Source organism: Porites lutea, chromosome 14 (genome assembly GCF_958299795.1).
Source record: "Porites lutea chromosome 14, jaPorLute2.1, whole genome shotgun sequence".
NCBI lineage: Eukaryota > Metazoa > Cnidaria > Anthozoa > Scleractinia > Poritidae > Porites > Porites lutea.
In genome coordinates, this window is record NC_133214.1 from 17,278,672 (window position 1) to 17,290,433 (window position 11,762).

The 11,762-nt window shown below is 42.8% G+C and overlaps 2 protein-coding genes across 2 annotated transcripts in view; both read right to left on the bottom strand.

The window, feature by feature from the left end:
• Nucleotides 1–4,382: 4,382 nt before the first annotated feature.
• On the bottom strand, nt 4,383–6,272 carry LOC140924830 (uncharacterized). Its single transcript, XM_073374833.1, has one exon. It carries the CDS (start codon nt 6,035–6,037, stop codon nt 4,622–4,624), a length of 1,416 nt encoding a protein of 471 aa, XP_073230934.1. The 5' UTR covers nt 6,038–6,272; the 3' UTR covers nt 4,383–4,621.
• Nucleotides 6,273–10,363: 4,091 nt separating this feature from the next.
• LOC140924834 (uncharacterized) overlaps nt 10,364–11,762 on the bottom strand; it is a 9,660-nt gene continuing 8,261 nt past the window's right edge. The window contains exon 7 of the mRNA XM_073374836.1: nt 10,364–10,908. Within this exon, the coding sequence (XP_073230937.1) occupies nt 10,562–10,908 (347 nt within the window). The 3' untranslated portion in view covers nt 10,364–10,561. The remainder of the gene's footprint in view (nt 10,909–11,762) is intronic.

The following is an 11,762-nucleotide window of genomic DNA, read 5'->3' on the forward strand; positions in this document are numbered from 1 at the left end:
CCGACTTCAGGTTAAAATAGAAAATATTATCTCTTCAAAATAATAGTAATAAAAAAACGTGGAAACGTCTTTAAAAACTGGCTTGGCCCAAATTTTCTCTTGCTGCCCAAAAAATCTCAGTTGCCAAAACTTGGGGGGCAGCCCCCCCGGCCCGTACGCCTATGAGTTTAGTTTTAATGCCAATCAATGGCAATCGATAAAGTTCGCTACTACTTTTCAAGTGTCTTCTGTGTGATTATCGATTGTTCATCGGTTAGCCTATCCCAGTCGATGCCAATTAACAGAAAGTAATCGAGTGTTATGGATTGATCGATCGATTTTCTTACCGTCGATTTCATCGACTGTTCAAGCGCTGCAGCCTTTACACATCTCCTCGGAGCATACTCCCCAGGGAAGGAGAACTCCCATTTGGAAAGTGGGTGGATGGATGTGCTTGGATTGGAATAGACCAATACAGACGTGGCTCAACCTTTGTTTGACCCAAATAATATCATTCTAAAACAGTTAGCAAACCTGCGATTGTTTCTTTTTCATTTTTTTTCGTTTCGTTTCCTTTTTTTCTTGGCGGCTTAATATATAGATTTAGCCAGAGCGAAAAGCGGAGCTCCCGTTTATGCATTTTAAATTTACTGCAGACAATGGACTTTAAACTATTGAAAAAACCTACCCTGTTTTGTGACATATATCAATTAACCATAATATGGATGTCTATTATCAGGTTAAACACAGGTTGCAGGCTCCAACACTCTTTAGAAAAATTTTACATTTCACAATGGTTTTCCTTTGGTGCGAACGGACGGGCGTAGTGTCACGAGATTACCAAAATTTCTCGGAAGGATAGATTACCAAATTTTCTTAGGTGTGGGGCTCCGAGCGCTCGTGGAGATCCGCTATGACCAGGGCGGATAAAGGTTGGGCGGTGAAACGAGCGCGTCCGAGCAAGAAGGTGTGATGCAGTGGACTGACTCTGCTTAGAAGTGTCGCTTGTTTTCGACTTCGGTCAGGGCTTGCGATGTGGTTTGTACATTAGACAATGCCTCTGTCACTGAATTATGGCGGCTAGACTTGTTTTCTTGCACTTCTTCCTCGTTCCTTTGTGCTGGTACGCTGTCTCCGAGAGGCAAATGTTGCTATTTTTTGCGGGAAGTTTAGTTGGAGTAGACAAACATCTCTTTCAAAGGGTTTCTTTTATTACTTTCATGACTCTACCACTGAATAGACCTTGTCACGGTTTTCGACGCCATCTTGACGAGTAGGCAAACGGGTGAGAAATTACAGTGTTTGTATGAGAATCTAATGTCGGATAATTTCCGTAAAACGGCTGTTCTGAAAAAAATATCAATTGTCAACTAAAGCTACAGTGCAAAGGATTGTCCTAAACATTTTTGGGGCATATCTGTGCTTAAACTTCTCGAGAGGCTTGCTATAGATTTTCCATATATTTGTCTGTAATTTTCCCGGGACTTTCTTACAGACAAATGTATAGAAAATTTAAAAAAGTGGTTCTAGGTCTTCAAGTGAATGTAACGCCCTCAAATTTTTTCCGGAGAATCCTTAGAAGTGAAGCTTTAGTTTACAAGTCATATTTTCTTCAGAACAGCCGTTCTACGGAAATTATTCGACATTAGATTCTCATAAAATCACTGTAATTTTTCACGCGTTTGCCTACTCGTCAAGATGGCGTCGAAAACCGTGACAAGGTCTATTATATTTTCGTTCTGCTACTCGCCAATGTCGATGTTATTCCAAAACAGAAACAACTAAGTACTGTCTAAAACACGAAGGAAAATCTCATCCATGTCATCCATGGCAAAACTAAAAGACAGCAGATCGTGTTTCATAACTAGATGACGTGTATTTTATAAATGCGTGCAGCTCGTGCAAGGTGAAATTATGCTAATTTCAATCACCATCATCCTTCTTTTTAATTTTGAAAAAAAAAACATCTCATACGTCTTTCTGTTTCTTCGGAACTTCAAAATTAGTTTCCCTCAGTTTTTACTGTTTACCTTGTTTTGTTTTAGAGAGAAAAACGGATAAAAAAACCTTACAACTAACCTCAATAAATTTTGTTTACATGCGGTTGCCGGATTTGAAACGCATTGCGCGAATAACCATGGCGCATTGCTCCCGAGAAGCAAAGTTTGAAGAAGTACAACGCTACTATATCAATATATATCAATCTAATTTTTTGTTATGTTACATAAAATTTATCCCCCTTTAACATATGTAAAAATTGAGGTTAAGAAGTGTTAAGCTTTTGCAAACGAAACGGCGAAAGACGATTAGGTGATATTTAGTGGAAGGAGAAGGTATTCAACACTTTCAAATTAAACTTAAATTTTGGCATTATACGACCAACAAGTTTGACTTATAGACATACAGAGACAAACATATGAAACTGTTTATTGATATTGTTATGAAACGAATTTATCTATTTAACACTGTAGCCTGAAATTACAGAAAGAAAATAGGATTTCCGGTGTGCAAAAACGAAAATTTCGCCGGCCATGAAGCGCACCGGAAGCGCGGAAAGAGCGCTCGTGCCAGTCCTACTCCGCATCACACATTAAGTGAAGAGCGGAGCGCTCGTTTCACCGCCCAACCTTTATCCGCCCTGGCTATGACTGATGACAAGAGACTATAAAGGGGACAGAGAGGCCATCCCCCATATACACCCTATTCCATAGGTAATTCGTCTCGAGTTATTTTTAGAATCGGGATAAAGTTACCTCGCGCGAGGCGTGGATGTTTCGTGGAGGTTTCGCATGACCAAACGCCGTGCAAAACATGTCGGGCGAGAGGCAATGAAAGCGTAAAAAGATCGAGAGCATTCCTGAATATTGAAGCGAAATGAGTCGGCGCTCACCTGGGAAAAAGGAATCGCTGGACTCTTTGACAACCCGTGAAATCAGTTTAACTCGAAGTTGTCGTAACCTCAGTGCTTTAATAAAATGAGAAATTTCGCCGGTCTATTGAAACCGGTCGTTTGTACAATTAAGGGAGTTTAAGATCCAACGACGCGGACGACAACTAGAACATCAAAAAAACAATAGGTTTAATTAGCAAAAAACAACTTCGCACGTGCAACACACTTTTTTGTTCATTTCTTTCCCGTTTTTGCACGACTACGACGTGAAAATGCCTAATTTCGCGTTTTATGGAGGACGTAAATAAGCAACGACGAAATTTTATTTCTCTTTCTGAGCTTGAATATGGTCCCTTGAAATTCAGCTTTAGGAGGGTTCGCCTACAGTTGACAAAGTAGGTGGGTAGGAATAATCGCTATAAAGACTGAAAAAAATAAACTTCAAACCAGAAATTGCTCTCTTCAAACTGTAAATTATAAATGATCCTGAGAGAATATTCAGTGTGTTAAGGATTTCCCTGCTCTACTGTTAGCTCTATACAAGAGAGGAAGGGCGATTCTTTTTTAATTTCGGTTTCGCTGACACAGCTTTCGCAGAAATCTCGCTGTAGTCGTTTTCGTCGACTAAGGAATAGCAAAATCGCTCTCCGCGTCTTCCCCCATTTTGTTCTGCGTCATTTCGTGAAGGACGCGTGGCTCTCAGCGTGGGTCATCAACGCGGAACACATTCGCGCTATGTGATTGGCTGTTGTCTAATCCCCGTTGAGATCTGTGGTGTTAAAAATAACTCGAGACGAATTACCTATGGAATAGGGTGTATATGGGGGATGGCCTCTCAATCCCCTTTATAGTCTCTTGCTGATGATGATTCCGTGGAGAATCAAAGAATGGTCAGTAACTACATCATGGTCATCTTTTTATCCGGGATACAAAATTTATGAAAGTCCTTTCGTCGTGTGAAGGCGCCTTCTAATAGACCCTCCCGCAGTCCTTTTTTTTTTTTTTTTTTTTCAACTTTTGATAAAGAGCAGCTTGTGAGCGAATATCCAACGACACTACTAGAAAGAAGGCCTTAAAATAAAATAACTTAACATAGAAGTTTAAAGACGATACGTGCGAAGAGAGTGAACATATTTTAAAATCCACAAAAACAGCGACATAAGACTAGATGAAATGGCTACAAACGACATAAAGATTGGTTAAATACTGACAAACATGGCCCACCCCTCAAAACGCTAAACGATGGTAAAGTGAAATTCATAGCGGGGACATACGTACCCTCCCCCCCCCCCCACCCCAATCCCACCCCAAGGGGAAATCTTTCATAGTGAGTGTTGACTGAACTGCTTGAGCGCTGTTTGCCTCTATAGTGCGGGAGCGGAAATCTGCTTGGATTGAGCGAAATAATAGGACGGGGTGTGTTAAGGAAATGGCTGTCCTCTGGTTGATTTAATACGTCATAGTGTTCAGGCGAAAGACACGCGCAGTCCGCTCATCTACGGCACTTGAAAAGTAGTTTTTCTGACTTTAATACTCTTATTTCACTGAATGAAAAAAACACATGTACATTACAGCGTTGATTACATTTGAAAAAGCTAGAAATGAGACATTAATGGGTGTACGCCCTTTTACATTCTTCCGTTTTTAGCGCCTTGGAATTGATGGGTTTGATATCATAACACGATATGTTGTCAGACATCACGAGATATTTCCAATCGAATGTCAGCAGCTGTAAATCGCTGAAAGAAGTAATCAGACATATTTGATTGCCAAAACCGATGCTACGGCAATCATAGAACGATTTCTAAAGTTCACGGTGATAAAATTGTCGTCATTTGGTGTCCAAATGCACTGTGCGGCCGCGTGGACCCCGTGTCCACGCAATGCGCCAATGTACACGATACACGCGATCTTGCTTTGGCAGTCCTTAAGCCTATGCACTGTGGTTTTGATACTTTGGCTTAGCTCTAGACACCATCGCTGGCACGATTGACTGCAGAACTGTTTATCGTGTAGAAATGCCTGCAATTCCTCTTTCACACATTCTTGTATCATGTAGTTTTCACTCCTCGGCTCAATAAGGCGAGCGCGACACAACTTGTACGATAAATTATCCGTACTCTGCGTTTCATCATCCGGTAATGGAACGTAGAAAATGTCCGGGTTGTGAAACCTGTGCAATTTAAGCACCGGGCGCGACAATGGTCTAGAATTGTCATGAGGCTTTGACGAAACAGGATTTTCCTTTCTTGCATTCTTTAACTGCGTTAAGACCTCGCGTGTGTCGCGCGTGGAAGCCGGCTTTGCCTCTGCTTCGTGATTCTCGGCATGACTCGCAGACGAGACTTGGCTGCCACTGACCATAATATTTTCCCCAGCTGATGCCCGTTTCGTTGTTGTCATGCTGCTGGTGAACTGAGGGCCTTTTATTTGCAAAGACTGGATAAATTTTTCGTCTAATTCCGCGAGGTTTTTTCTCTTCGGGTCAGGTGTTCGTGGCATTGGCGCGTCAGCTAGTCGTTTAGCCATCATTGATCCTGACATGTCTAACACATGAGCTGGTAAAGATACCCTTCTCATTTTCCGCGTTTCTTTAGTCTGTTGATTAGCCGCCTCGTGCTCTTTTTCTTTAGAAGCGTTCTTGTGGAAAATATGGAACTTACTCTCGTCGTAATGAGCAAAATTATTCCCATTTCCAGGAGTAAACGATTTAGTTGGCGCCGAGTTAATGCGCATTATCCTATGCTTTCCGGCACCGCTTACTCTTCGTATGCGCGATGAGCTGTGCGAGGTTTTTCTGCTTGGTTTTAGAAGCCACTGAGGGAGTGAGATACGCTTGAATCGCCTCGCTTTATGCTCCACGGCACTTCCAGCCACAATGGACTCTTTTTTGCTATCGTTTGCTTCGACAACAGCGGTCACTTTGTTGGGTAGAAGTCCGGTTGGATCACCGCAGCTTTTATAGCGAATATTCTCCACGCTACTTTTGTCCTCTGTAAAACTGCACGAGGCGATAGTTACCACTTGCGATTTAAACACTTCAATCTCAAAGCCTTCCCCGTCCGACTCAGCGTCAGGGTTTTCCGTACTCATCACTGCTTCGGTACGAGCGTTCGACATTTCTGCTTCGAGGGGCGTGTGTCGAGTGCAGAGGCAAACTCGGCTCATGTTTTGGATTTCGTGTTTCTTGAGCTGTTATCACACTACCGAATATCCGCTTATCTCACCGCGCGTTTTATCTTCACTTCAGGTAGGTTGCATTCTCATACAAGCAAGTCATTAATAACATCACTTGAATCTTACAAGGGGTGACAGATGCCTTAAGAGGCGGTTTTCAGTGTTTCATCTGGTAGAGCATCAATTGAAAGTACTGTCGATTTATTCTAACAACAAATCTGTGTGTGGCACGTAGTATATACGTGCTATTTAAAGCTCATCAGGAATTGTTTTAGCGAATATATTACATATTTGAAGCCTATAAGAAGCTTGACCCCCACGACCTGGGCATTTTTATGGCCTTCGAGGATTGGGGTATCAATTTCCTATACATAAACGTCTCCGGTGTGCAATTAGTGACTGAAATCGGCGATGCTGTACAGTTCAAACCCCTTAATTAATAAGGACATCAAAAGGGACAGACCCAAATCCCCGCGTACAAAGCTTTCCGTAATTACAGTATAAGTAGAAACAGACTGTAGATCAATTTAGTGTCCTCGTGGCCAAAATAACCTACTCCCGTACCGGGAACTTATCAAAGAGAGGTGTCAGTCAGGGGGGAGGCACTCTCTTATTTGGCCTACACAGGTAGGGTATTTGTCTCCCAACATGTCTATGGTTTTGCGGTCTTAAGTCAGTAAACAGGATGAAATTGAATATAATCTCTCGAGACACGTAATCAACAGGCTAAGAAACGCAAAAAATGGGGAGTTCCTACCAGCTCACGTTTAAGATAAGTCAGGAAACGTGACCCAGAAATCCAGCAATGGAAGTAGCTTGTAGGTTCATACCTCCTTTAGTGAAAAACTCAAATTCAGTCAGAAAGCACCATCCATAATTTGTAATAAATCCGCTAATTTATTGAACAACAACAAATGAATACCGCCAACTTGCGGCCCAAGGGGCTGATATCGCTTATTTACACAGACCTTACAGTATGTTATTTAGTCATTAAAGCACAATCTTCTTAATAAAAAATACTAACGACACAAAAGGAACTCTTAAGATTGGTTCTTATTACTTTTATCTTAAGGGTGCGGACGTAATGCTATAATTAGCCTCCCCGAAGACGTTCATTTCTCCCCTCCGTGGGCGAGAAATGAATGCGTGACGAACGAACCCCAAAGGACTTCCGCGGGAGGCTATGCTATAATGCTACCAGTCAAATAAACTCGTACTCGGCTTCTACAGTACTTTCTTATCAGTGCTATTTGTCTTTTAGACTACGACATTATCATTATTCCTTCTTCATCAGGACTACATGAGTATTCCCTCTTTACCTTAATGATAGCAAAGCTGAACGAAACCAGGACGAGTAGAAGACCTAAAGCGCGTGAAATCTGTCGCCTTCCGCGAGGAGAGGCGAGACACTGAGTAAGACGAGAGCGCGCGTGTAATCGCCTCCGGGAACTACTCGCAGTCTATCAGTGTGTTTCCATATTTTACAAAATGTAACATGAAATTTTTGATGATTCGTGTTTTGAGATTATTTTGCCATTAGATTCAAATACTTCAAAAAGCAGTGAATTTTTCAGTTTAACCAGAGGCGGAAACGACAGGTTCGATAAAGCGTGCGTAAACAAAGAAGGGTGGCGCGTTTCATCCACTCTCGCGCGCACCACTTATCACGCGCGCTCGATATTTTCTTACGCGCCTTGTCAAGCATCTTAGGTTTGATAGTTCGTTTTACTGTCTTTTATCGTGATTTTCGATATCAAATGAGCTTTACAGGGTACGTACTTATTAGCTAGCAAGCAAACCGGTTTAAGTTCTCTAGAGAAATAAATGAAGACTGTATATATTTGCCAATGGAAAGTGATGTGATTCAGATCTAGAGGTTCACATAACAGGTAAGCCGCAATCAGTGAATGAAAAGATATTAGGAGGGCGTGATCGCAGGATACTGTACTTCGCAGGTGAAGTCAACCCCTCCCCCCCCCCCCCCCCCCCCCTGTGTAATAAAGGGAAATGTAGCTTCGGGCCAGGCCCCGCAGAGAGATTGGCGGGGTAAGAGGCGAGAGGAAGTCTGAAGACCTTTGTATGCTCCAGTCCACCGCTCAGCTCGCTTTGCTCCCTGCCCTTCGAAAGGGAAGGGAAGGGAATTTAGACACGAGACCTGCCCTTCCTCTCGAGCGCTCTCGAGCGCCTCTCACGCGCCCCAAATCCTCTTTCCGTTCCTTTTGAGCGCCTGATTTTCTTGCTGTTTCACCCCTTTTTTTGCCTTTTACTATAGAGCCTGGTCACAGGCTATTAAAAGTGGAGCTATTGAGCCAAAAATATAGACATTAACAACAAAATAGCAGAGAGAAAAGTGACTGGAGGTTTCCCGATATTTTGGACGGACAAGCCGCCCTTTTTGAGGGGATTTACTGACTGAATCGGAAAGTCGTTTCAAATAGTATAGACGAGTAGCAGTTGGAAATTTGATACAAAGTTAAGTTGAAAAACTAAAAGGGCCAATAATCAGAAACGGCCACTTTTTAGCGAAAGCTTAACATGACAAACATCACTCAAGCAACTCAAGCTTGACTTAAGCTTGTATCGAGCTTTTCGGATTAACTCCCGTGAAATAATGCCGTATTTTCTAGGCTGGGGAGGCATTACGATAGGATAAAGCGATTGTAGGGGTTTTATCTGGATTTTGTTTGGGTGTGTCTTGCTCATGTGGGGTCACTTGGACGTTTTTTAAGAGTCCTGCGGGCGGACATTCCTTATAAGCTTTAATCAAAGAGAAAGGAATCAATCGAAAAGCCGAGAAGCGAGCAGATAATACTCCTTTCTCTTCCAAAATCTTTTACAAAGTAAGGTTATCTAGTTCTAATAATATATAATAAGTAAATAATGATTTAGAGGTAGCACTGTCACTTAGTGGTTCTTCGTCTAGCTGATTCCTGGTTGAATTGGAATTTGGAAATGTTGGTTTTTGAGGAGAGGGAAAAACCGGACTACCTGGAGAAAAACCTCTCGGAGCAAAGGACAGAACCAACAACAAACTCAACCCACATATGGCATCGACGCCAGGATTTCAACCCGGGCCACATTGGTGGGAGGCGAGTGCTCTCACCACTGCGCCACCAATGCTTCTCTTGGTTTCGCTTTATGCAGTGAGGAAAAGAGGAGCCGCTCGACTATTTTGAGGCCTATGTTTATCCACATTGCTCTTGCTATGCGTCGACGCAAATCAAGTGGTCGACGACCGAAGCCAAAAAACTGGATAGGGAAAGGGCAACTCCCTGGGTGCCACACCCTTATTACAGTATGGCACGGTTGGGCCGACTTTTTCAGGATTTCAGTGCTATGCCTGCAAAAATCACCATACGAATTATCATGGTTATGTTCCCTGATGAAATTTGTTCGACATCTTCTTCATAATTCTAAAGGAGCATTTTGTTTATGAGTAAAGACACTAACTAATAATTTTATCGCCGAATTGACCTTAAACAGTTATATTCTCGTGACATAACGCCCTTAAGGTGGCCTACCACACACATTCCCTAGAGTGCAAAAAGAAAAGCTGCGTCCTAGTCGTAGAAGACTGCGAGTAGTCTCTCTCCAGTTTCCCTCTCGACCATTTCGCTCTCTCCAGTCCTGACGAACTTAGACTGACTGAAGAGGGACTGCTCACAGTCTATATTCGTAGAGGGTCCCCAAAACGGTTCTTCAATCCCGTCATCCCGACCCAAATTTCGGCGCAATCCCGTCATCCCGAGTCCCGTGCGTACTTTCAATTGGGAGCTTACTTAAGCAACGACGTTTTTAAGCAACGCACGTCAACCGGAAGTGGCCTTTTTTTATTTTTGGACGGCCTCACTTCCGGCTGACGTCCGTCGCTCAAAAACGCCTACCCCATTTTACTTTGAACTTCAAATAAGGCTAATCCCGGACCCCGAAACCTATTGGAGACACACGTTCGTAAGATAAAGGCGCGGGAAGATAGTAGGAAGTAAGGAGGACAGATCAATCAATGTCATGACGTCAATAAAAAAAGACTGAATCAACCAAACAAAAAATCAAAACATAAGGATTCCGGGGAGGAGGTACTCCCTAAAGTGGCCTATCCGGGGGGCTCCGTCCGAAAGGGTTTATTTTTTTTCAGGCTTGAGGGAAAGGAAAGGCTAGCTATTTCATTAGTTCATGCCGTATATGAAAAAGTAGGGACATATGTCATTTCGGTCTCTGAAAGGACCAAAAAGGGTAACAGATGCATTTTATGAATGTGAAAGAGACAAGGAACTTCCTGGTTTAGTGATTTATTCATATTGAAAAGACGGCACATTTACAGAAGTTAAAAGAGCATCAGCGTTCTAAACTAGGTCTATGAAAAGGTTACTTTTTGTCATTAGACTGGTATACGAAAGGGGTACCTCGTCTGTCACAAATGGTATATAATAAGGGTAAGGTGTTGGACCTCGGGGCTGAGCCTCCCCGTATAAGCCTTCGTTGGGTAGCCCCTCCCTGGGATTAGCATGTCGCCCTTTAAGAGGTTGTTTCGTAGAATACTTCGACATCTGTTGGAGTAAATCGGTAGGTTCCAGCATAGAATTTACATGCTTTACCATAGTCAGCACCTGTGGGAAGGTCGTAGTTGACGCCACAATAAGTGCGAGAATCCCTTTTGGTTGCAGCGTTGTTTGTTATCTCAACGTCAATGTTAAAGAATGGTCCGCGCGAAGCACAACTCTTTACAGGTACTGACGTAAAATTACTCCGCCAGCGTATGATTTCTGCCTTAACAGGATTGTATACAGCGTATCCAGAAACGTTGTTGTAGTTCATCAGTGAGTAGATGAAGGCTTTTGTTGAATTTGTAGTACGGCAAGAACCTTGGAGAAAATAACAGGCATTTTGCATTCTTTAAAACCTTAATTTACCAGCGAAACACCTGGCTTGTTCATCAAAATTCAACCCCTTGGAATATCTAGTGATCTAGTTCAACATAGCGAGCCTGTGTACAGCCGCCCCCTGCCCTTGTTGAGGGGAGGAGGCGGAAATAATGGCAAAAACGTTTATCCTCTCCTGTGGAAAATAATGGCAAGGGTCCAAGTGTCGCGTTGATGTCTCGCAAAGAAAATACATAGCCCAACCTTAGAAACTGTACAAAATCATGCAAAATGATAGCATATCGGATCTATGAAATAAATCTACGGTCCCAAAATACTACGACTACAAAGGGCCAAAAACGAATATGCCGCAAAACTTAGAATCTAAAGAAGACCCAGGCCACATTGGTGGAAGGCTAGTGCGCATGCTCTAAGCTCTGAGCCCCACCCGCAACTTCGTTTCCAGGGTTCTCCCTCCTTTCTCGAGGGCGGAAGAGAGAGAACCCTGGGAATGAGGTTGCCCCACCCGCTCATGTTCACAAGGGTGCTTTTGCACAGTAAAATTGCTCATGAATGGTCTGGATGGAGCTTCCATGGCGTTATATTTTTCGATCACCGTGACCGATATAAATTTTTAAACAGCATTCAACATTCAGAAAAATAAGGCCGGGAACACCTAACCGTAAATTGGTCGCCTAATGAATTCACCTTACAGTGGTGATATCCTTTATTCCTGCGATTTGGTCCTTCTGTGGGTTTTTTTGTATGGAGAGAGAACGAAGCAAAACGTCGCAGAGATTCTTTACTTCATGCGATTTCACTTGCGATGAAGATTAAATTCGAGTAAAATCCAAAAC